This window comes from Equus przewalskii, chromosome 7, assembly GCF_037783145.1.
Source record: "Equus przewalskii isolate Varuska chromosome 7, EquPr2, whole genome shotgun sequence".
NCBI classification, from domain to species: Eukaryota; Metazoa; Chordata; class Mammalia; order Perissodactyla; family Equidae; genus Equus; species Equus przewalskii.
Window position 1 is genome coordinate 54,248,736 of NC_091837.1, and position 26,092 is coordinate 54,274,827.

Below are 26,092 nucleotides of genomic sequence, written 5' to 3' on the forward strand. Positions count from 1 at the left end.
CTTAGTGATGCTGAACATATTGTCTCACGTTTATCGGCCGTTCGAACCTCTTTCATGAAGTGCATGTTCACATTTTAGCCACATTATACAGGGGGCCTGTTTATTTAATATTGATTTATAAAAGCTCTGTGTATATTAAAGATATTACAAGTTGTATTTGAAAAGTAGATGTGACAGATAGAGGAATAGTTATCTAAGTTGTAGAAAACCACATCAGCCAAGATATCTTGGTGGAAGTTAGTGTGATAATGGCAAAAAGGAGGGTAGGAATTGGGTTGTCAGAAGCAGAGAGTTAAAAAATCACGGGGGAAAATGTTGGATGGGTAGGTCAGGTTCAAGTTATAGAATCACTGAATGCTATGTTTAGGAGGCTTTTTGGGATAGAAATCTGAGATACAGAAGGTTAAGGAATTTGCCCAAATCCCTGCAGAGAGCTTTGGAAAGGCCCAAAAGGCAGAAAAACAGATTTGTCACAGTAATCCATGTGTTCCCAATTAATTTAGACAGTGGAACTGCTCACCCAAAGCCTTGAAATAGCGATGAATGCTAATAAGAAAATCCTGCCAATAAAACACAAAAGCAGAGATACGTGCTTTTACCATCCAACTCTGGTGGCATCCAAGTGGCCCTACCCTCTTTCCCATAAAAATACCCAAGATATAACTGAGTATGTTAATTAACTCCATTCACGGCCTTTCTCACTAATCAGAAACACAGGCATCTCTTACTTCCCTACAGCAAGAGGAATCTGCATCTTGTTTTATCAATTCCCCCGTGACCTCAGGAATGAGGGTGTGGCCAAAGATTTCACCCTATGATGGACAAATTTGGAGAGTGGGACTGTGATGATTAATTTTGTGTGTCAACTTGGCTTGGCCATGGTACCCAGTTTCTGGTCAAACACCAGTCTAGATATTACTATAAAAGTATTTTTAGATATGACTAACATTTTTTCCTCTGGGTTTATTGAGATATAATTGACATATAACATTATATAAGTTTAAGATGTAAAACATGAGGATTTGATATACATATATATTGTGAAAAGATTACCTCAATAAGGCTAGTTAACATATTCATCTCCTCAAATAGTTACCTTTTTGTGTGTGTGTGGTGAGAACTTTTAAGATCTACTCTTTTAGCAACTTTCAAGTATACAATACTGTATTGTTAACTATAGTCACCTTGTTGGACATTACATCCCAGAACTTGTTCATCTTATAACTGGAAGTTTGTACCCTTTGGCCACCTTAGATGTGATTAACATTTAAAAGTCAGTGGACTTTGAGTAAAGCAGATTGCCCTCCATAATGTGGGTGGGCCTCATCCAATCAGTCGAAGGCCTTAAGAGAAAAGACTGAGGCCCCCAGAGGAAAAAGGAATTCTATCTCCAGACTGCCTTCATTTATTTATTTTTATTTATTTATTTTGCTTTTTCTCCCCAAATCCCCCCAGAACATAGTCGTATATTTTAGTTGTGGGTCCTTCTAATTGTGGCATGTGGGATGCAACCTCATCATGGCCTGATGAGAGGTGCCATGTCCATGCCCAGGATCCGAACCATTGAAACCCTGGGCCACCAAAGCTGAGCACGCGAACTTAACCACTCGTCCACGGGGCCAGCCCCAGACTGCCTTCAGACTTGAGACTGCAATATAAACTCTTCTCAGGGTATCTAGCCTGCTCTGAAAATTTCAGACTTGCTAGCCTCCATAATCGTGTGAGCCAATTCCTTAAATCTTTCTCTAAATATAGATATAGATATTGATAAATATTTTTAGAAATGCAGGTTTGAGGAGATGTGACCCTGGATTAGTGTGGTACAAATGGATATTCAGGAAAAAAGAATAAATATTAGATTACCAAATATATACATGATAGAAATGGGTTTGATTTGCCTTGTCCAGAGAAAAATCATGAATTGGATTGAAAAGCATCCAATGCCTTAAAGGAAATATGAATGAGGATATGATGCCATTTGCTCATCTAGACTTCCTAATATTTCAATCAATAATTACTATCCCAATATGAAAACAGAGAATCAGTCTTTGTAAAGAAGGGGAGTGTGTGCGTGTGTGTGAATGTGTGTGTGTGATGGTAAATGTTTAACAACTGGCTCTTCAAAGAGAAAAAGCCAGCCCAGATTTGTAGTGTTTGCCAATTTCCATGCTGTAAATAATCCCACTATGGTCAATTTCAAGCTACCAACATGATGTCACTGAATTCAAGGCTGGGAAGAGATAGACAGTAGTATAGTACAGTATTTCCACCATACAGATACAATAGACATAAATACTTCAGGAGCACAAATAAGATGATTAAGAAGTAATGAGACGAGGGTATTTATTACCCTTGTTTTAATATAATTTAATGTCATGTTTTATAACCAGCTCATAAAATTCCTAAAAATGTAACATAAGCCATTATGTGCTGGCTCCAGGACACCACTGTGATATTCTGTAAGTTACAACTCCTTTCTGATGTCACTTGACTATGGGAGTGTATGAGTGTGTGACTGTGGGAAAGATAAATGGAAACAGCAGTACCACTTAAAGGGAAGGTATTCATTCTCATCAAATGTCCCTATCTTTTTGAAAAATAAAGGAAAAAAATATTAGTATGATGTCTACATAAAGCACACTCAAACATAATCTATGAATGAGACATATATATGCAAGAAGCTATTTCAGGATTGCTTCTGTTTAAAAACTCTCCTTTGCCATATGTTATACCTTGAGGGAACCAGAGATCACCAATAAAATCAGTGGCATGTCCTGAGACGATGCACCTGGACTTCACAGGTAAAAATTATTAATCTGGTCACATATAGATCGATTGATCAGTACATTTTTTTTTCCATTTAACTATCCTGATATTTCAAGATGCCACATTGCTAAAGCCAGGAGAATCATTTCTGGGGTAAGAACAGACATTCAGCACTTTTAGGGACATATGAGAAAAGAGACAGGAGAAATGCAAGAGATGGGAATATTTTTCTCATGGTTTCAGATATAAACACTGAAAAAGAATGCAGCGCTCACTTTGTGCATGCCTGTAAATGTATTTAATGTCTCTAGCCATGCTCTCCTCTGCCTCCTCAGGGCACAGCGCTGTGCTTTGGGAACTGAGGAGGGAGTGGTTGGGGATTGATGAGGCCAGAGGACAAGAGAGAAAGTATCAAAGAAAGAGATAATTAATGAATGGAGTCATATAAATTCCCACCGCACAAAGGGGAGGCAGGGAAATGAGCATGGTGTGGTCAGGATTGCTGGAGGACACAGGACAGAGAAGGGAGGCCAGCCTGATGGACAGCGGACAGCAAATGAGGCTCCTTGTGCGTCACCCCAAGTAATTTGTTAGTGAAAACAGGCATAGAAGACTTGTTGCTCACACTGCAATGGCAGAGTTTTAAGCAGTGAAGTAACATGATTAGATTAATATTCCAGATCAGTGTTTCTATTTAAAGAAAACAACAACTATGCCCTATTTGTTTAACTTTTCATTTTGAACTAGTTTTAGCCTTACAGAGAAATTGGAAAGAAGGACATAGAGCTCCTTACCCAAATTCTAATGTTAACATCTTGTATGACCATAGTACAATGATCAAAACCAGGAAAATAACATTGATATAAGGCTTGTTAGTGGCATCCAATGTGTAACAGTTTCTCAATCTTTCCTTGCTGTATGAGTTTCAGCCAGAAATGGAGTGAAGGGAATAGCGTCAATACTCTCCAGCCAAAATCCACCAGGAACACATCTATGTAGTTGAACCACTTGAATTTATTACTCGTTCCAGCCAGAGAGAAAACACAACACTCTCACTAAGAGAGTGTCAGAAAGAACCTGTTGTAGGATTTGGACTTTGGTTTTGTGATTTGGCGGGGAGTCTAAGGAAGTGGGACTACACACTGGAGGGGATGCTATCAGAAAGTGGGGGCAATTCTATGACAGGATGTCTCAATGGTTTATTGGTAGGGAGGGCCGTCCAGAGCAGAGCCAAAGCTGTAACTGGAGAAGCTGAAGCAGTTACTCTTTTTAGCGAGAGGGGAGGTTTGGTATTTTGTGGATTTCACAGAGATTTTATTTTTGTCTTCCTTTGTCCTGGTCTCAGAGTGACCTTGTTTGATGTTGCTGTTCTGTGAGACTGTCATGCTCAATGGAACAACATGGCGGCCAGTTCCCAGATGTCAGGAGCTGCTTCCTCACTCCTTTTCCTCAATGTCTACAGAGGTGTTTAGAATAGAAAATAAGAAGATAGAGTGATAGCTTTGTTGTGGGAAGAAAGAGAATTAGAGGAGTCCATGAAACTCAGGTGTCGATCCTGGCTGGCAGATTGAATGGACAAGCCAGGACTGAGCATGGGAATATGGGCAGAAGAGCAGATGTGTAGTCAGAGATGGTGAGTTCAATTTTAGCCACCCTGAGCTTGAAGTAATTGTCAGTTTTCAGTCTCATACCTTGGACGTTGGCATTGTGTTTATACATACCAGCAGAAAGCAAAACTCACTAATATTAAAATACCTCCTGAAACATTTGGACAGCACCTGTCAAACAAGAAAATTTAGGGCATTTATGCTTTAAACTGTATTTTGTCCATGAATTTTTATTTCTCACTCAAACTCTTAGTTTTACAGTGAATTCCTTTCTTTTACTTCCCAGTTCATGGAACACACCCCTCCCCTAGCACCATTCCTTCTTACCGCCTTTCAAAATGGAAATAAGCTCAGAAGGAATTCCATTTTCCTAGCTCCCCACTCTCTCTGGGTTAGAAATGCCCTAGTTAATTTAAAGCCAAGGCAGATGGTAATTCATCTTTGGCAATTAATGCAAATACTGAAGGTCTGTTCCAGAGCCACTGTCAGCTAGCAAGGAGAGAGGGGTTACAGTATACAGCCTGCTTAAACCAACACTTGAGACGTGGAGCTTGCCTCCAAGCTCAGCAGTCACCCATCTGCTGTCACCACCACTACTGTCACTCCCCAGAAGGCCGAAGGCTATGTATAAGGCATGATGTGGAAATGCAAGGATGGGCTTAGGGAGAGAACACTGAAGCTGGCGTGAGAGCCCAGGGCAGCTGCCTTGGTGAGGACTCTTGTGGAGTTGGATGAACATTACTCGGCAGCCTTCCCCACGAAAGTGTATTTGGAAAATATATTGGAATAGATTTCCAAGTATCTGGAGGACAGCACCTAGCACATAGCCAGCGCTCAATAAATATTTGCTGAAGGAATGGATGAAATGATTGGCTCCCGGTAGGCAAATAGTTCTCATCTGAGCACTTAGAACCCCCATGGGTTTTACTAGGGTGTTTTTTCCTCTCATATAGACATGTGAGAAATGGCAGCATGACCTACCAATCCACAGGAATGGACCAGTTTGTGGAGAAACATTAAAAGACTACCAGCTCCTGGAAGTAACCTAGTTCAAACATTGAGTGCCAGCTTCTGCATCCTTGGATTGATTTCAGGAACTTAGTCACTCAGAATGTCTAAAAATAGAAAGAGTCTATTTAAAATGTCCTTCTGTCTAAGGCCAGGGCCAAAAGAACAAAAGGGTACCTTCATTCAAAATGATAACTAAAGCCTACAGGGTGGGTTTGCTTCAGCGCCTTGAAAGGCAGAGACCTCTGCTATTCCAGGCCTCCCCAGGGAGCAGTGGCATGAGATAGGAGCTCTGCCTAGGGCTGGGCATTGCTGGGGGGTTGCGGCCCTGCTTGGGGAGTGGGACTCCCACATGGGAAGTTGGGGCCTTGCCAGGAGTCAAGCCCTTTCCTGCCTGGGGTTCCTTTGTACAGAGACAAATACACAGGAAAACCCATGAATGCTCTATAATGAATATTTTAGCTACAACCATCCATTCCTCTTCCACTGAGTAGCAATGGACACACTGTCATCCTTAGTTCCAGGAGGGCAGTGGGAGCAAGGAGCTTAGCTGTCTAAATCAATCAGGGAAATATCATCATCTTTGCCACGATGTTTAGTTTAGGGGTGTTCAGGGGACCTAAAATGGCCCAATAAGAAGGAAACCCAGGACTTCTCTTTCATAGTGAGATACAAATGTGGTGCCTCTCTGCAAGGATGCAGCCCTGGGAGGTGCTGGCAGCTCTCCTATGACTGTGAGGGAGCAATCCTCAAGAGGGAGCCAGTTCCGGGAAGGTAGAAAGTGAGTCTTGGTGACACTGTGGAGCAGCTGAAGCATTGAATGTTTCTGGAATTTTCACTGGTATTAACCAATAGTTTCCTTTATTTTTTAAGTAAGTTTGATTCAGGGTTTTTAAAATCAATTTTTCAAAAATAAACTTTTAATTTTAGAACAGTTTTAGATTTACTGATTTAGTTATTTCATTACTTGTGACCAAGAACGTCTCAATTAATACAGCTTTAAAAATATTCATCTTCCCTTGGTAAGAAGAAAGTACAAAAAAATCAGTAATGGCCCTAAAATAGGCTTGTTCCTTCTATACATTAGTAAACTGAAAGACTCAATCCTATGATTTGTTGAGAATAAAATTGGTAGAACTTTTTCAAAGATAATTATTTTATTACACTTTCATTGAAAAGAGTTTAATAATGTTCAAGAAACCAAAATTACAGTAACCCATAGTTGTATTACAATAGAATGTTTTTTACTAATTATTATAAACATAAAGTTGCAATCATAATGGGAAATTTTCATGCTTTATTTTACCATGAACAATTTCTCATATTTCTATGTAATCTTTATAATTATGATTTTTACTTTTTGAAACATTGACTATCTTGTTTATGTATTACAGTCGCTTAATTACACCACCCTCATACTGCGATATACTTAGACAGTCTCAATTTTTTGTACTTATAGTTAGTGCTGCAATGAACATCTTTATGAAGAATATAGCTTTTTGCTTGTGTTGAATTAAGCGAACGTCCTAGCATTTCCAGGAGTATCTAACTCCTAGACCAAGTGGATCCTTGAGCATCAAACTGCCTGGGAAGGAGTCCTGGCTCCACCATTACAAGCTGTATGATCTTGGACAGATGACATCGGCTTTCTTTGCCTTGTTTTTTTTCATTTGTAGAATGGGAATAACCGTAGCACCACCTCCAGGGGATTATTTTGAAGACTAATTGTCATAACACGTACAAAGAGGTTTAAGACAACGCATAGTACATAATAAGCTCCCAAGAACTCTAACTACTATCACTTGGAGTAGCACTAGGGTATGAACACATTAATGTAATAAATTTTATGACACTTAAGCCTTACTGGTTCTGCTTATTAAAAATGTTTGCCACTTTAGCAGATATATCATTATATCTCATGATTGCTTTAATTTTTATTTCTTTGACTAGTAAGGCGCAACATTTCTCCTGTATTTATTTTTTATGTTTTTTTGTCTATTCCTTTACTAGACAATTTTTAAAAGTCTAGTAAAGGATCTGTGACTTGTTAATTCACACAGGCATGTGTATTAGTTTCCTATTGCCACTGTAACAAATTACCACAAATTCAGTGGCTTAAAACAACACAAATTGATTCTCTTACACTTCTGGAGGTCAGAAGTATAAAATCAGGGTGTTGGCAGGGCTGCGTTCCTTCTGGATGCTTGGCCTCCAGCACTGGTTCTTCCTGCCTTTCTAAGCTTCTAGAAGGCACTTTCATCCTTGGCTCATGACCTCTTCTTATAAGGACCCTGGTGTCTACACTGGGTCACTCAAATAATCCAGGATAATTTCTCCATCTCAAGGTCCTTAACTTAATCATAACTGCAAAGTTTCTTGTATAGGTCCTGGGAACTAGCACATGGACATTTTTGGGGGGCCATCATTCAATCTACGACAGCATACATGTATTGACTTAGTCAACACACATTTACTGAGCACCTACTGTGTACCAGGTGCTGGAGCTAGAAGTATGAATTAAGACACTGGGTCTGTTTTCAAGGAACTCATGTTCTTAGCAATGGAGACAGGCATGAAAGAAAAAACAAGAGAGAGAAAGAGAAGGAGGGAAAGAAGAAAGCAAGGAAGGGAAGGAGAGAAGGAAGGGAGGAAAGAAGGAAAGAAGGAAGGAAAAGGGAAAGAGAGAGAGAGAGTGAAGGAGGGAGGAAAAGAAGAAAAGAGACAAGAAAGAAAAGAGAGAAGGAAAGAAAGTGAGCATTGCCATAAAAATATTTAAAATGCTATGGTAGCATAATAGAAAAACTTGTTCTGATTCCTGGCGGCCTCACAGAGGAGGGGACAACTGGGCTTGCCCTTACAAGCAAAGTAGGAGGCTCCCGGCAAGTAAGTACGAAAAAGGCATAAGAGGAGACTGAAATGCAGAGGGGCAAAGTTTTGAGAGCACATTAAATATTCAGAGAAAGGCAAGCAACTTGTTTTAGTTAGAGGCTAGATATTTCATATCGAGTGGCAGCAGACTGAAGGGTTATGCTAAGAAGTGAAAGAATCTGTGAGTAATGGGGAAGCCAGTGAAGGTAAAGAAGGGTAATGAGCTGATCTGATCAATGTTTTCTAAAGCCCAGTCTTGTGGCTGGAGTAGACCGAATGAGGAGAACCTAAAGGCTCTTAGAATTGTTCAGTGGAGGGGTGGGAAATTCCATTTATATTTTATTTTGTTTTAATTGATACCTGATAAAACAAATGGAAAGGAAAAGAAATGAATTAGATGATTTTAAAATCCCCTTCCTGATCTAAAGTTCTGTGGTTTCATGGTCCCTATTCAATTTGTTCTCCCAAGGGATTGGCAATTATACTTTAGCTTCTAGGCCTAGAGTAAAAAATGACATTACTCCCAGGAAATGACTTATAAAAGAAGTTTTTAGATAAGTAGCTACCAAAAATTGTTATTAAAAATATTACTCAATTATTTCCTCGAAAGTATACTAATAAGCCTTTGGATAGCTTTTATTTCCTTACAAAAGCACACTATAAAAGCAGTGCCATATTCTTTGTAACTTAGAAGCAGCAAAACCCTTTGGACTTAGAATAACAATTAACGTTCGTTTTTTTTTTTTAACTTCAATAAATTGTTGGACTTTGAGGTTAAAATCTAGTCAGGAATTTGTTTCTAGAAAGTTTTTTATAAGGTCTGTAAATTCTGGGGTTTATAAAATTTCTCATCCACTGCTTCTTATTTCACTTTCTTGGACTCTCAAAATTCTCTTAACCACTTCCATTTTCTGATTTATCTTGAACAGGCCGCACTTAGATTTTTCCCTTCTGCCATGGAACCTCCTTTCTGTGGCTTCTCAATCCCTCCTCACTTTCAATCCTTCAGGGCAGTTGTGAGGACCCACAGTGAGGTATTACATGGAAAGAGCTTAGAAAGTGTCTGGCCCATTACAGGCAGGTAGGATGTGAACTATCTATGTGAAACTTTATAAACTGACATTATCCTACCAAATATTCAAAAAACTTGTCAGAATAACTGTCTCATTAAACGGTCTTTCATAAGTCTTCAGTACCTTCTTCTCTGGAACAGTAACAATTTTTGATCCAACATAAGGAGGAGGGAGAGAAAGCGGGACGAACCAAGGCAAACCGTTGCAGCTTCCACCTCAGCCTGTCTTGGCTGCGAGCAGCGTTTCTCCAACTTCAGTGCACATCAGAGTGGCCCAAGGTCTACGTCTGTTCAAAACGCCCCATGAGTCTGCATCAGCTGCAGGGCCACATTAACCATCTAGGGAGTGTCTACGGCCACGTTTTTCCATCACAGCTGCATTTTAGACTCAGGAATATTTTGAAGAATACTCAACCCAGACCAATTAAATCAATTCTCTGGAGGTGGTGCCAAATGTGATTATAATTTACAAAGCTCCCCAAGTGAGTCGAACGTCAATCAGCATTGAGACCCACTCGCTGAGGGTGTTGTCCATTTAACCAGTTCCCAAACCCCGGGGAGCCCCTGAATCAGCTTCCCAGGACTTCCTAGACAAGGAATGAGGAGGACCAGATGTCTGGGGACTCGTTCCAGAATATCCGTAGTGCCTCAAATCCAACTCAAACTGAAACTGTTTCCCCTGAGATTTTACATTCTATTGTCTTAGAGAAAAGCAATTTTAAAAAACCAAATCCATACTGTAAGGGCTACAAGTGAAAAACCTTTTACTTAACAAATATTTATTAAATTCCCATTAGGAGTGCCAGGTAAAGATGAAAAAGAAATGGTTCTTCTCCTCAAAGACATCTCACTCCAGTAGGGCTATTTTTATGTAGGTCTGAATACGCATGATTATGAATAGCTTGTCACTTTGATCAACATAATCAAAATTGATTTTAATGAGGTCAAAAACCTTTCCAAAAGAGAAATGGAGTGTCTCAACTAAGGGTCGTTTGATTTAAGAAACACAAACTCAGTCCAGCTAACTTGAACAACAAAGATTTATTTAAGGATTCATACGTATCTCACAGAACAGAAATGGAACGGACACATCTGGGCCTCACCAGGGGCTGGCTCTGGAAAGCCATCAGGAACTGAAGTAACCACATTTTTCTGTCTCCGGGCTGCATGATTCCCAATATGAATCCTCTTCATTCTCTTTGCAAACCAGCTTCTCTGCTCACTTAATCACAAGGACGGAAATTTGGGCTCAGCCCTCTGGCCCCCAAATTAACTGCCTCAGTCCCTGTGTTTCTTCAAATTGCTAAGAATCTGGCAGGCTTAGCCTGACCATCGTTGCCTTCTCTCTGGGCCAGGCTCTACCCCTCCTCCAGCGAGCTGTGGCCAGGAAAGCTACAAGGTGTGGGAACTCCTCCTTTGAGGAGGTGGTTAAAGCAGGTTCTCTGGGAAAGGACCATGGGCAGGGCTGCCAAACCCACTGATATGTCCATGAAAGGGTAGTTATTACCTTCCCCACATTAACAATACAAAGCAAATTGTGTACAAAAAAGAAAAATGCACAGTGAAAATAGGAAGGAAAAAGACCCAGCAGAACATGCAGATATGGCATTAGTGACATTTACATAATGCAGCAAGAACAAGGAGCAAAGAGGAATCACTTTCTTCATACTTGCTAAGGTTAATCATTAGTTAATGAAGAACAAACTCACTAAACATTTGTTCTCCTTTGTCCAAATAATTTTGAAAATTTGCTTGTTTAAGATTGATTTTAGGGTTTGTTTCTAAATTTCACTTTTTGATTATGTAAAAACATTGACAAGGTTCCAGTTCCTAACCATATAAAATCATAAAGAACCAGTCTCACTGCCATCCCTGTGCCTTCCACCCCTCTGCCACCCTCCCCACCACATCACCATTTTTACTAGTTTCTGGTTTGTCCTGCTAGTCGCTCTTTTGTACAAAGTAACAAATACATGCATACATTTTTATTTTCTCTTCTTTCATTCACAAAATGCAGCATTTAATATAGTGTGTGAACCTTATTTTTTCCCACAGGACACTGTCAGCCTGGAAACACATCCATATCAGAACACAGAATTTGTGCCCCCGTTTTACGTGGCTGCAGAGTGCTCCAGTGTGTGGGTGACCAGGGCCGATTCAACCAGCGCCCTCTACACAGACGCTCGGGTGCTTCCGATCTTGTGCTACTCTAAGCTACACACCTCCAGGAATAAACGAGTACATATGTTGCTTCATCTCTATACAGATGTGTCTTTAGGATAGACACCCAAAAAAAGATTTCTGGGACAAAGAGTAAATGCTTTAGTAATTTTGCTGGATATTGCTAAATTCCCTTCCAGAGGGGTTGTGACATTTTGCATCCTATGTACGAGAGCAGCTGGTTCTCTACAGCCTCACCAATAGTGTTGGTGAAACTTTTGGATTTTGGCCAATCTGATAGGTCAGAATTGGCACTTCGATATAGTTTTAATCTGCATCTCTCTTATTGTGAGTGGAACTGATCATCTTTCACGTAGGACCCTTTACCTCTTTTTTAATTGAAGTTTTTAGTTTGAGGTAATTGGAGGCTCACATGCACTTGTAAGAAATAATATGGAGAGATCCCTCGTACCCTTTCCACAGTCCTCCTCCCCAGTTACACCTTCCAAAGTTATAGTGCGACTTCACAACCACCATATTGACATTGACATAGTCCAGATACAGAACACTTCCTTATTTTCCTTTTTAGATCACATTTTTATGTGAGTTGGACAAGATGGGGTAAACACATTCCATTTTCTTCTCCCACTAATGACCAAACAACAACAACAAACACACCCTACCAGCAGACTCTGAGAAGTGAGTAAAGGTGAACTGCCCAAGGAGACCCAGACTCGAGGAACACCCCAGCTGAGTTCCCAGAGTTCTCTTCTCAGGCCCTAAGTATCCCAGCCTGGGTGCTAGAGACAGCTGCGAACCAGAAATGCTGATAGGAGCAGATCAAAAGAAAAAAAAAAACCGCCTCCCAAGAAAAGCCTGCTCTCTGTAGCCTTAGACCCAGGACAGCACAGGACAGCAGGCAGGTGAATCACAGTTGGCTATTCTCCAGGACACCCTGATAAAAGCCAGGGCAGGCCCCAACCCCATGGGCAGCAGAGGTGGGTGGAACCGGTTCTCCCCCCAACCCCACCCCCTCTGCAGGAACAGGAGATGCCCTCCCCGACAGCCCCTGTGGGTGGAACTCTGTGTGAACTGCTCTCTTCTTATGTGGCCTATTGGAGATTTTGCCCATTTTTCTATTGGGTTTCCAAGTAGGTTATAAAATATTTAGAGGGAAAAGGGGTTGGCCCCTTGAGAAGCCCTAGGAAAGCATCTCCCTTAGTTGGCTATAGCCTAGGTGGGGGAAGGAACTGTGTTATTCATCCTCATGCTCCCAGCACAGCACAGTGCTCGAGACACAGCAGGTGCTTAATAAACGCCAAAAAATACTGAGGTGGGAGAGATGGGAGACAACGCTGCCAGAAGTTGCTAGCCAGGTTGAAATACTGCATAATTATCCTATGCAAAATGACACTTAGACGAGGTCAAGGGATAAGAGAATAATGAAGGAGTCTGGTTTCCATAGTGACCCTCTTCTGCCCGAACAAAAGCACTCACAGCATTTCATAAAGACTCCAGGGAAATTAATAGCCATCAGGATTTTTTCTGATTCTAACAACGGTGGTGGAGAGAAGAAAGGAAAAGAGCAGGTTAAGCGAGGGAAGAAAGGGAGGGAGGCCTGTTTAAAAGAAAGTCAGGATAATTCTTGGAAATGAGCTAGTTATATTTTAAAAACTACCTCAGATGTAAATTAATACCTTCTCTTTGATAAGTCAAAACGCTGTTTTCAGCATCTGCTCTGGAACTCTTTCATTGTCACATTAGTGTCTTGCGACAACATTTAGTTTGTGGAGTGACTTTCACTTTCCATGCTTGACTTTTTTTTAAATTTAATATTTTGGCAGTGAATTCTTTACTATTGTTTATTCCTGTATAAACTATATTAATTATTTAGTTTAGTAAATATTTTTCAATTTTAAAAATATGTTGAGTAAAAAGATGAGCCTGGCACTCTATTCAGACATATTTGTAGGTGGGTCAAAACCCATTTTGATGATGGCCCTTAATGGTCATAATTAAGGCACTGATCCTACTTAACACAGTTCAGTAAGTAGGTATGACACATGTATTAATGGAACAGCAATTGAGAACGCCGTGGAGTGTTCCGCCCTATTAGACGGCAAATAGAGTTCCTCTGACAAAGTCACTCATGTGTTGAGCACTGTGCTAGATGCTGCGAGTACAAAAATGAATGATGCAGACCACTGCTCTCAAAGAGCTAACAGTCTTAGAAAAAGCAAATGTGTAAATAAATAAATGTGAGAGTGTAAGACATGCTTTAACAGGGGTTATGTACTGTAGGGGTGGAGTACAAGGGAGTGAGTGGCAAATTTTACTTGGGTTGGCCTGAGACGGCTTCCACAGGAGCTTGATGAGTCTTAAGAGATATGAAGTAGATCCTCTGGTGAATGAGGGTAGAAAGGATGGTGCGCAAAGGCAAAGGGGCATGATGCTGGCCACTGGAAGTAGTTTACAGGCAGCCAGAGAATTATAAGGGCATAAGGTGCAATAGGAATGAGAGGTGAGGTGGTGGTCCTGGAGAGGCAAGCAGAAGTCAGATCATTAAGGACCTGGTATGAGAAGCAGAAATATGTGCACCTTATCCTGTAGGCAATGGGGAGCCACTGAAAGATTTTAAGCAAAGGAATATTTCAAAAGACAATTTCTGTGGGAATGTGGAAGACAGATTCAAAGAAGACAACATACCTTTGTAGAAAGAAAAGCCTGGGGAGGATGCAGGTAGCTGTGGAGACAGAAGACCAGATGGATTGGAGAGAGACTTAAGAGGTGGAGTTAATGTTGACAGTACAGACTAGAAAGAGGGATGATGACTCACAGATTGGTCCTTGAGTTACTACATGGATGGTAAAAGAAGAGAAAGACTAGGTTTGGGGGGATACGATAAATTCAGCTTAAGACATGCTGAGTGTTAAGTTTCTGTGGACAAGGAGGTGGAGATAAGTGGATAAAGTGGATCAGGAACTAAGAATTCTGAGCTGGACATACGGCCTGCGAGTCTCCTACATACACTGGGGTTAAATAAAGCTTTGCAGTACAGAAGATCACCTGCTGTACATGGCTATTTAAATTTATTAAAAAGTGAACGAAATTAAAAATCCAGTTCCTTACTAGCACTATTCACATTTCAAATGCTTAATAGCCACACATAACTAGTGACTACCATGTTGGATAGGATAGTCTTAGAACATTTCCATCATCGTAGAATATTCTACTGGACAGGGCTAGAAAGCAGTCCTCGAAGAGGGGAAGAACGGAAGGCAGAGGAAGAAGTGTCTTCCAAGGAAACTGAGAAGAGTATAGGTAAAAAAGCCAAACCCCAAAGCCAAGGTCGGAGACAAAAAGCAGGATCCCAGGCCCATGTGGACATTTACGTCTCTGGCCGTAAGGCTGAGAGCAGGCAGGGGTGACAGAAGGCCTTCCAGGAGCCGAGTACAAGATGCTTTCCACGTCATCCACCTGAAGCCGCACACCCCTCAGGGAAACAGAACCTGAGCCCCATTTGCTACACTTCTCAAGACTGTTACTGTCAAATTTTATTGTGCACTTTTGCCAGTTTTGCTAATTGTTTACATACATTATCAGGGATAGTGGAATCAGCAACTCCAATTCCCAGTAGAATTAAAGAATGCAGTATCTTCTTTAAATATGATCCAGGACAATTTGCATGGAAAAAAGCTTGTTACTCTAAAGCTGAAAACTGACTTTATCTAAGTTTTTGCTCAGTGTGTCAGGCACTGGGCTCAGTGCTCTTATTAGGATTAGCTTATTTCATCATTTCAACGACCCTCGGGTAGTTCCTATCATCCTCAATTGGGAGATCAGGAAACTGAGAACCACAGAGGTTTAAAAATTTGCTAAAATTTCACAGCTAATGATAGGGAATCCCTGAATTCAAACTCACATCAGTCTGATTCCAGAGTCTTTGCTTATAACCACCACCTTCCACACAGCCCTCCTGTAAATTAACTGCAAATCCTCAAGGTCTGTCGCAGCAGAGTGATTACCTCAATCAGCCTTCTGAAGTATAACACTTACAGCTGAGAAATACTCTGGGCCTGGAGAAAAGCTGACCCTACAAAGCTCTCTATTGACCTAAGATTGCATTAGCGAAATGTAAAACCGTGTCTGCAGAGGACACAACTGAGCATCTCATCTGAGGGTAGGCAGGTTTCCAGTTGTTTCCACTATGTCAGTTTTACACGCAGAAGACAGTAAACTCCTTGAGGGCAGGTAATGTCTGATACCTCTCAGAGATCCTCCAGAGCACAAACTTAAACTGATGGAATTGGGAAGATTAAATTAGCAATGGAATTCAGGTCCACCAATATGTTATGGGAATGTGCTAAGATTCAAGTTTCATTATTCAACCTATGTATTTTTCTTCTAATTCTAGTAGAGTTGAGGGACATATTGCTATCTTTTCTGCAGTCACTTAAATCAAGAACAATACAGTACATGCTCCTTAAGAACAGCCTTCTCAAATCAAACAATTTTGGTCCAGAATATCTCCATAACCTTAAATACATGTTTAAAGACAGCACAAAAAAATATATGAGATCATTAAATTGAGTAGGCATGTTTCATCAGAGACACATTAATACCATAGGTAGGAACCTGGAGCAGACCAAACCAACTCAATTTTACGGCTCTGAATGATTTAAATGATTAAATGATTATGCTTTAATGACTGGCTTTATTTGTGATATGTAGTGACAATATCCCAGTAGCTCATACTATGTATAAAAATCAATAATACTTACAATTAATTATGCAAATAATTTAAGTTGATAAAAGTCAAGATCGCACAGTCTAGTCCCAAATACAAATCTAGTCCCTGGTATCTTTGAGACCTGACTTTTGCCTTAAAGATCTTCAATACTACTTGATATCTGAAAAACAAGAAGGGAATTGACCATAACACGCCAGCTTAGTTTACTGAAGTTGTGTAGGGAGAAGACAAGCTATGCTAAAAATGACTTCTTAAATATTCATCTTGATACAATAAATTACTAACTGTATTGATGAAAAATATTTAAATATTACAGTGTCTCTTCCGAGGTAAAAGCTGTATTTAACTGAATGTTGCAAAGGCAGAGCTGTGATCCCCTTATGATCATGTTGCAATCCTAGTGCAACCAAGGTATTCATCAATAATTCACTTGAAATTTAGGAAAACAAATACAACAGCAACAAAAAACCCAAAAAAGTTCCTGAGAGAAAATAATTACATCATCACACAAAGTCTTTAGAACATTATATTTCATAAAAGACAATGATAAAAAAGTACAAACATTTCCATGAGAAGCAAAAAAAAAAAAAAAAAATGAGAGTACAAGAAATTACTAGCATTTATTTCAGTGCATTTATGTAGAAGCCTTTCAGATCTTAATAAATAAAATAATCTTAAGTACACTTCCTCTTTCTGATAAACAACAGGATGACCATTTTAGTTCTCTCAACTGGCATACTTGCAAATACAAGGCAGTAAATTTAGAGTGTAGTATCTATGTGAAAAGTACATAAAGAAATATAACAGAGAGAAGCAAAAGCCAAATAAAATGACAAAAAATCTCCTTTCACTTGTAGGGAGCCTCCAAAAGAAGGAGAATATTGTATTGGATACTCTTCCATTTTGTTTTAAAATGGCTAACAATGTCTTGGCTGGGAAAGGAATATATGCAAGTTTTTAAAACATGATTTTGTATTTACATAATATTGTAAATAAAGTTTTCTTACCGAACACCTTTTCACAAAAAAAAAACAAATTTAAATTTAGACCAAAAAAATATTCATTAAACCTTAGTTTTGGCAAAGTTTTAAATGACTATCTCCAGTGTGAATGAGACATGATGTTACATAAATGTGCACACTTCTCCCTTTTTTCTTCTACAAACAGGCCATCCATCATCACTACTTTGTCTAGTTGAAGGCACTGTATAACTTTCCCAGTAGTGCCAGAGGGACCTCGTAATAACGCTATGTCCACATATATGTTTCCTGACTTTGAGACTAAGAAAGACAACAGATAAGTTATCAGAGGACGTCTTCCTAGTTTTAGAAAGGTTCAATTTGCCTGCCTTGATTTCTTTAGAAACAACGTAATACTTTTTCTGTAGACTTCCCTAGCATTTCATCTGATGGAGGGGGCCATCAATCCCTGTTCACTAATAAATCCACCCAACATAACTATAAAGAAGATAGTTTGCATCTGCAATATATCTGTTATTTTTTATGGAATAGATTTATTTTCATACAATGAAGACAAGTGGGCAAAGCTCCGTCACTTTTATGGAAACATATAAAACTCACTATTCACAGGCAAAAATCAATTTTAGGCCTGCACTTAAAAACAAAAGCAAACTAATGAGATGGTTTTCATAGGATGACACACCATATTCAAAACTGAAAAAAAGCAAAATATTCATGGCCCACTCCTAAACAAAAATGACTATTAGATTTAATCAAAGAAAATAAGGCAGATACTAGTAGAACTGAGTTTCAAAACTGTAAAATGTACATCAAAATAAAAAGATTCCAAAAGTAGGCAGCTCCACATTAAAAAGAGAAAAATATATTTTCCTAATAAGACTCAGGAACAACCCTAATTTTCCCCATGACTGAAAAATTGAAGTATTCTTGGGTTAATTATGCAACTATGCCCCTACTATCTTTATCTTGTTAGTGATCAACAAACGTTAACTTTCCCAATCTACTTTCTTTCATTTCATCGAATTAACCACATTGGCTGTGAGAGACAGAAAAGAACAGATACATAAATTAAGAATAAATATTTTACTTTTCAGAAGGTTTGATTTTTCATTATTTTGAGTACCAGCAAAAAAATGAAAGACAAACATTTTGGAACTATTTCTAAGAAATAAATGTGGAAAAATTCTGCTTGGTATCATAACAGAGAGCTACCAGTTTTCTCAAATAAGAATTTCAATTATTTTATAATTTGGCTTGTGGTCATCCTTGTTACCAATATTGCCACAGAAAATGACACTTCAAAATTAAACTTACAATCTGAGATAAATAACCTTACTTCTGTTTTAGGTGAACAATCCATGAGGCAAATGTTATCCAAACATCTCTCATTTATAGATTTCCATTGTTCTTTACTGTTGTTAAAGATTCATTTTATAGACACACAATTTTTTGTTTTAAATTTGTGAAAATATCAAGACATTTTAAAGAATCTTTGGTTAACAATAATTGATAATTTTCAAAGTAAGGATATTGTTTGGTTTTGCCATGAAAACTTCATTCAAATTTAAGATAAAGTAACATAATGTCAAGTCGTAAGATCTGTTTTCAAAGAAGTGTCTTATAACATCAATGCATTTAAATAACTGATTGTTTTAATAGAATTCTATTAAATTATGCTCTGAATGAGATTTTAATAATTAACACCAGAGATGTAACTTCTTAAAAATGAAAAAATTATGTATAGTTCAAATGAAATTGACCAACATCAAAAAGGATCTCTTCCAAACCTGAAATTCTAAGAGTCTGAGGATTAAACTTAAAATTTGTTATCTACTAAGCATTTATCTTCATAAAAATAGAACATTTAATTTCTTATCTAATAGTAGAATTCATTTGTATATTATAAGTACTACTGGATTTTCCATAACTCATTCTTTTAAAAAAAATTGCTTTGAGTTTTTCAAGATGAAGATGTTTTTTGGCTCTTCTGAACTGGAAATAAAAGTGCTGTGCACTATGAACTAACTAAAAAAAAAATACAGTGTGTAAACACACACAACCTTAGGAACATTTTTTGAGGCACAAAATCCCCGACACTTACACCAGAGGTACATGAAAGACATTTAGCATAAAGAGGTCCTTTATATCATGTCACATCACAACTTTTAAGATTTTCTCGGTAATACTCATGCAATATGCATAAACAATGTGGTTGTGATTTAGCAAAATCTGATGAGACTGCAAGCAAGAAAAAAAAACAGGCAGGAAGAAAAGCTGTTTAAGCCCTTTCTTCTTACCCTTTGAAACACTAGGAAAGCTGTGACTTCTCCCACACAAAAGGCTGAAGGTCTAAAGCTCAAAACTAGTATAACAGTTTACTCTATTAGTTGGCTGTCAATTATTGACAGTTCCTTCATTTGACACAAGGGTTAACCTTTTTTAGTGACATAAATTTACATTGTTGTATTCCATGCAAATAAAAAAAAGTCTATAAAAGTCCAATAAAGGCATAACCAATCACATGCAAAATTGCAACACATCTTATTTTTCAACAATTTGAACACATTAATTTACATCACATATGTACAAAAGATGTTTAAACGGAAATAAAGCATTCTCTTGAATTATAGATTTTAGTATAAAAATTTTCTCTTTGTAGGGAGCTCTCTTAACTTCCAGACTTAAGCAATGGCATGTGGTCTCTGCAGTGCTCACCATGAGGGTGTGTCACAGAGTAGAGGATGGGTGGGAGAAGACTGACTGTATATAACCCCACACTGTGAACACTGAGGACTGCTGGCTCTTCTTCTCACAGAACAGGGCACCGCGACACATCCATTTGCTGACCTCCATTAAGAGCGCACTCCAAGTTTATAATCCAGCATTGTGGTCTATCTTGCCACGAGAGCTATGTCTTTTAATAGTCTTCGATTGGAGCTAACTCTGGCATGAGGTTTACAGATATATTTGTATACAACCTATCAACCAGTATTTTTGGCGTATATATTAAATTGTTCAACCCATCGATGTACTGACGCTCTTTTGAATATCTTAGTAATTTATACCTATAGCATTAGAGAAAAAAATGAAAAGTAATGGAAACATGCTCAAAAAGAAAAACTGATGAGGAATATGCTCAAGGTCATTCTTATAATTAAAGCATTTAAAGTTCTTTACAACTTTTGGTTCTCATGCATAATTAAAAATCTTTCTAAACCATTCTCTAAGATAGCATTTTTACTAGGCTTAAAATGCCACCTGAAAAAATTATTTTGCACCCTTACAACTTAAGACATCCTCAAGAAATAAAAGGTGTTATGTTTTATATTAAGGAAACACTTTTTATATAAATAGTTAACTGGGCTCTTTAATACAACATAACTACATGTGTATTTATGCATATAAATATATGCATATACTTGCATGTATTTATGCATATATGCATAAATATATATGTATACGCATGAAGAGATATACATGCATATCTCTTCAAACAAGCACAAAAATGCTTTACTTCTATAAAGAAAAATGATACCAACAGAAAATTCCCTTCAGAAGATTTTTTTGGGGGTGCCATGAATTTTTAAAAATCTTTCGAACATTAAATAATTTTGAACCTTTGGTATCTGAAGATGCTATTAAACTTACCGTCCTAAAAACTGGACTTCACCTCGATGATGATGAGGAATAGACTTGTATTTCCCTAAGTCTCCCTCAGGTCTTGTTACATTATATCCAGCATAGTGAACTCTACAATACAATATATGGAAATGAAAATATAAATAAAATTCGACATAAAAATTGATTACATGAGTTCAATTTAAAATGCAAAAGAATGCTCTAATGCATGTATGTCAATAATTTCAGAACACACTCAATGAAAAAAGGGAGAAACACAAAATAAGATTTAGGAACCTCAAAAATTTTCCATCTCAAAGAATCTTTGCTTGAAATAGGAAAGTACAATTTACCTAGCTGAAAGGAAATTTATAGGAATGCTATTGTTAAGCAATTTGTACCTCAACATACCTATTCCAAAGGTCATCATCTTCTCCTCCCCATCCCCAGAAGGCATTAGGAAAACCATTGATCTTCTGAAATTGCTCCACTGTCAGTCCACTTACACCACCAAAAAACTCTTTATATGGAAGACTAAAAAAGAACACAGAATACAACATTCTAAAAATGAAATCAAAACAGTTGACCATATGAATCAAGTTGTCAGTCTTTTATGTGCGCTCTGCACATTTACCATATAAACAACTATGTTGATTAAATCATATTCTGGGAAATGTAAAGTATACCAAGAAACAAAACATTTTTTTATTCCAGTGAAACAAGTACATCTAAATGTGTTACATAAAACACTTGTGGTAATTGAAATTTAATACTTAGTATTGTTACTTTATAAGACTGAAAACCCAGTGTTCAAGAATTGTATATTTTCACACCAAAGTAAACTTGATTAAATACATCAATAGCTGTCAATCCAATGTTAGATGTTGCTAAGCTAATAAAATTTTCTAATTTAACTGAACTTAATTATAAATGCATTATTTACTATATGGACCAGGATATATATAATTAGTAAAGACAAGTCTAGCATTTAATTTTGAAATGACTAGCTGCCTATTCCTATAATGATCTTATCTGTTTGGATTATACTCCCCAAATACTCATGATATTTATATTTATTTTTAATGTATTAATATTTAAAGAAATAACTTTTTTTATTGAGATATAGTTAGTTGACATATAACACTGTAGTAGTTTTAGGTGTACAACATAGTAATTTGATATGTATATATTGTGAAATGATTACTAAGTCTAGTTACCATCCATCACTATACATAATTAGAAAATTCTTTTTTTTCTTGTAACGAGAGTTTTCAAGATCCACTCTCCTAATTACTTTCAAACATGGAACACAGTATTATTAACTGTAGTCACCATGCTGTACATTTCATCTCTAGGATTTATTTATCCTATAACTGGGAGTTTGTACCTTTTGACTCCCTTCACCCATTTCACTGAACCCCTAAGCCCACCTCTGGCAATTACCAGTCTGCTCTGTATCTATGAGTTCCATTTTCTTTTTTTGGATTCCACATATAAATGAGAGCACACAATACTTATCTTTCTCTGAGAAATAACTGTTTAAATTTGGATTTTATTTTCTTTACCTTTCCTTAACAAATAACCCAACGAATCTGTAAAACTAAGTTTATTCGTTTAGATATAGATTGATTTTCTGGCTGTCGTGGTAGTATCCCCAGACTCGTGGTCCTGAATGACTCCTGTGGCCCCAAATGTGCTGTTGGAGAGTAGGGTGCAGCGCCCCTTAAGAAGCCAGAAAGTGTGGAGGGCCAGCAGAGAAAACACGACCCAGCGCAGCATCTGCAAAGCAGGCTGAGGGAAATCTGGCCAGAACTATAGCGGAGCTGCCTCAGAGAGAGGGAGGGAGCAGAGCTCGCTGTTTTCAAGAGACTCTTGGGCATTCCCTGTAAGAAAGAAGCGCCATTTGTCACTTGGGATCTTTGTGGCCACAGAAGATGGGAGAAGCAGCTCCTGCAGGGAACTCTAGGGTTGCAAGAGAAAGTAATCTTGGCCCGACCCTGGGTCAAAGGCACCCCAAGACAGTAACAGCAAAACTGACTACAGAGACAACCACAGTGTCCCAGGAGACCTCACAAGGCTCGCACTTGTGAAGTTAGGATTCTCGTAATGACACAGGTTGGGGTTCAATAGGGCCAGTAAGCACTAGTGGCACTGTTGTGTTTCCCACACCAGTTGGATTATTCTTGCCCAGGCTAGTGGTTTGAGAGAAACCTGAGATCAGTAGATAGGTAGATATTGGGGAGGTGGGGGTGCACGCACGCATGTACACACATTCCTTGACACATATAAACTGGCAAGTATGTTAATTCTATTTAGTGTTTTGCTTAAGTGGAAACAACTGTTTGCACTATACCCAGAACTGAAAAAGATCAGTTATCTATTATACTTTCATTTTATCAAAAGAACAGAAAATTGAAGCTCGACAACCAAAAATCACTGCTACTAGCATTTACCTTACACTGTCCAAAAGGAGAAAGACACTAATCTGGGGACCTGACCTTTCTGGTCAGCAGCCATCAGAGTGCGGGCACCACTGTGGGGCAGGGATGCTGCATCAAGCCTCACCCCGTGGCCTGACATCTATGCACTCTCCAGCCCATTCCTTGATCTGCCGCCCTTCTCCCTAAGCTACATTCTAATTTCTATTCAAACTTCCAAGATACCCAACTGACCCTGGGATTAATCTGGGTAGATACGAATATTTTATTCATTAGAAATTAATATTTTCAAGTAAAAAGATTTAGAATTCTTAGTTTGTATGACCTTTATGATATTTTTTAGTGAAAATCAATTACTCTGAATCTAATTTGACTCTAGCAGGCTGACCAAAAACTGAGTTTCTGGAAATGCTAAAAATCAGATCCTGAACCTGGATGACCTTCCCAAGGTAAAGCCAGACTTGGAGTTCAGGTCCTGTAGTAGTAAGGAAAAGGTTTTCTAATGATGACAACAACCAGCAAAAAAAAAATTGGTGGTCTTTCCTGTTTCAGTGCTGATTCACCTGGCCATGTCACTGATGCTTTTTGCCTCACTCTACTGTGTAGCTCCGGCAGCAGGCAAAATTGTGATGTAGGCAACCTCCCCCCTGCTCCAGGCTATTTTCTCTTCTTTCCACTTTCATTAGCCAATGAAAACCGTGATCTCCTTCCCAAATTAGACCTGCATGCTTTAACGTCAATTTAAGTTACTGTCACAGTTCCAATGACTGTTTACATTTCAAGATATCTCCAAACAGAGAATGAAAAAATTTGTTTCTTATTATTAAAGGCAAGTCAAGAATTCATAGCTTAGGGAGAAGATACATTGCAGAAGAGAGGGCCTACCCTGCACTGAATCATCACCAGGAGAGGGCAAGCAGACGGGAGCCAACAAGAGCTATGTACCTACATGGGGCAGGCCCAGCATACGCAGTCTCACAGCAGCCCCATGGATGGGCTCCACTACTCCCATGAACGAGGAAATCAATGTTCAGAGATATGAGTCCCAAGACAACCAAGTCCTATGGCTGTTAAGTGTGAAAAGCAGAAGTTAAATCCACATTTGCTTGACTGTAGAAACCAGGCTCTCTTTCCCACAACTCTACACTCAAACCTCTGTGTGAGGAAGTACCTAGATGCACGACAAGCAACTGAACATCCTGGGTCCCACAGAGGACGGGCTGGAGTTAAAGATACTCTAGGCTCTTGAGTACTCTCAGAACCAGACACGTAATGCTGCCATCATTTCAATGCCACGATTTTGCAAATATATTGTACGATATCAGGAAAATGGCACATTACTTACATATACATGTATTTATCCAGCTTTGCTGCAAAATGACGTGGCATTTCTCCACATCCGTAATAGTTTCTGTCATTTTCGGGCAGATGATCCACATCATGGAAAATTACACAGTCCCAGAAGCTGTCTTTCATGGCCTCTTTGAAGCCCACATTGAAGAGCATTGCACGGTTAAAAGGTTGTGTGCCAGTCTTCACAGAGAGAAAAACAGACATGTACTCAGACTTTGTCACCTGACTTTTTCAAACTTCTTGAATCATGGTCAAACAAGAGTAATAAATATATCCAAATCAAATAGATAAAATAATAAACATATGTCAGGATTTTCCAATATACTGTTAAAATATTTTATACTTTAGTAATACACAAGAAAACAAGGTTATTATCTAGTCCACTGGCAGACCACAGTTACATAATGATGTAATTCGTATTTCTGTTTTACTTAAAATATATCAGGATATAGATTATTTATGACCAGAAAAAAATAAAGCCATTAAAAATAATAGAGGTTGATTTTTTTTTTTTAGGAAGATTAGCCCTGAGCTAACATCTGCCAATCTCCCTCTTTTTGCTGAGGAAGACTGGCCCTGAGCTAACATCCGTGCCCATCTTCTCCTACTTTATATGTGAGACGTCTATCACAGCATGGTGTGCCAAGCGGTGCCATGTCCATACCCGGGACCCGAACCAGCGAACCCCAGGCTGCTGAAGCAGAACATGCGTACTTAACCGCTGCGCCACCAGGCTGGCCGCAAGGTTGTTTTTTTTTTGATGAAGCTTTCCACATGCCGTGAAGACTCAGAGAAGCAGGAAACTGCAAGTCACTCAACAAGTAGTAACCCTTCCCTCATAAAACCAGGCCGGGAGGGCTAACTCTGCATTACTAACGCTTCTAATAAAGACAGGGACATTGTTAGAGACAAAAACAACTGGAACTTATTACACAAAATCCAACTTCCTTTATCACAACCATTTTCTTTTATTAGTAAGGCAAACACATTAAAGTGACCGAGAAACAGTTCCTATTTTCATTATTCTTATGAAAAACACCAAGAACATTTTAAGGAACAAAAAAATGGATACTTATTACACAGAACCCAACTTCCTATATTATAACCACTTCTCTTTATTTATGAGGAAAATTATCTTGAGGTGCATTGGCAATAAAAGAGTTTCATTCTGTATCCAAAGAAAATTAAAGAGCGTTTACCTACTCCTTAGCAACATTTGTCAAAATCATTTCCAGAATATAAAACAAAAAGGGATCATGACAGAAGTGAACGAGATACACAGTGTAGTCATCACCAGAGTGCTGCTCAAGACGAGAAATTACAAATTTTTAGTCCTGGGAATACATTAACTTGAGGGAATAGAGATCACTTTCCTTTCTACAGCTTCTTTCTTCTCCAGTGAAATGGAGAGAACAAAAAGAGAAGGGGGTTAAATTACAATGTTTCTACTGTTACATCAACATCAGCTTTAA

The 26,092-nt window shown here is 38.5% G+C and overlaps 1 protein-coding gene across 3 annotated transcripts in view; it reads right to left on the reverse strand.

The window, feature by feature from the left end:
* Window positions 1-10,343: 10,343 nt before the first annotated feature.
* The window catches only part of B4GALT6 (beta-1,4-galactosyltransferase 6), a 79,547-nt gene continuing 63,798 nt past the window's right edge, over window positions 10,344-26,092 (reverse strand). Inside the window, exons 6-9 of one of the 3 annotated variants that reach the window (XM_008535975.2) lie at window positions 24,613-24,800; window positions 21,241-21,363; window positions 20,860-20,961; window positions 10,344-16,391 (exon numbers count right to left, since the gene is read on the reverse strand). In XM_008535975.2, coding sequence (XP_008534197.1) covers window positions 16,265-16,391; window positions 20,860-20,961; window positions 21,241-21,363; window positions 24,613-24,800 — 540 coding nt within the window. In that variant the 3' untranslated portion in view covers window positions 10,344-16,264. Of the gene's footprint in view, window positions 20,277-20,859; window positions 20,962-21,240; window positions 21,364-24,612; window positions 24,801-26,092 lie in introns of all 3 variants that reach the window. The other 2 variants (XM_070629838.1, XM_008535974.2) reach the window with 2 other exon arrangements.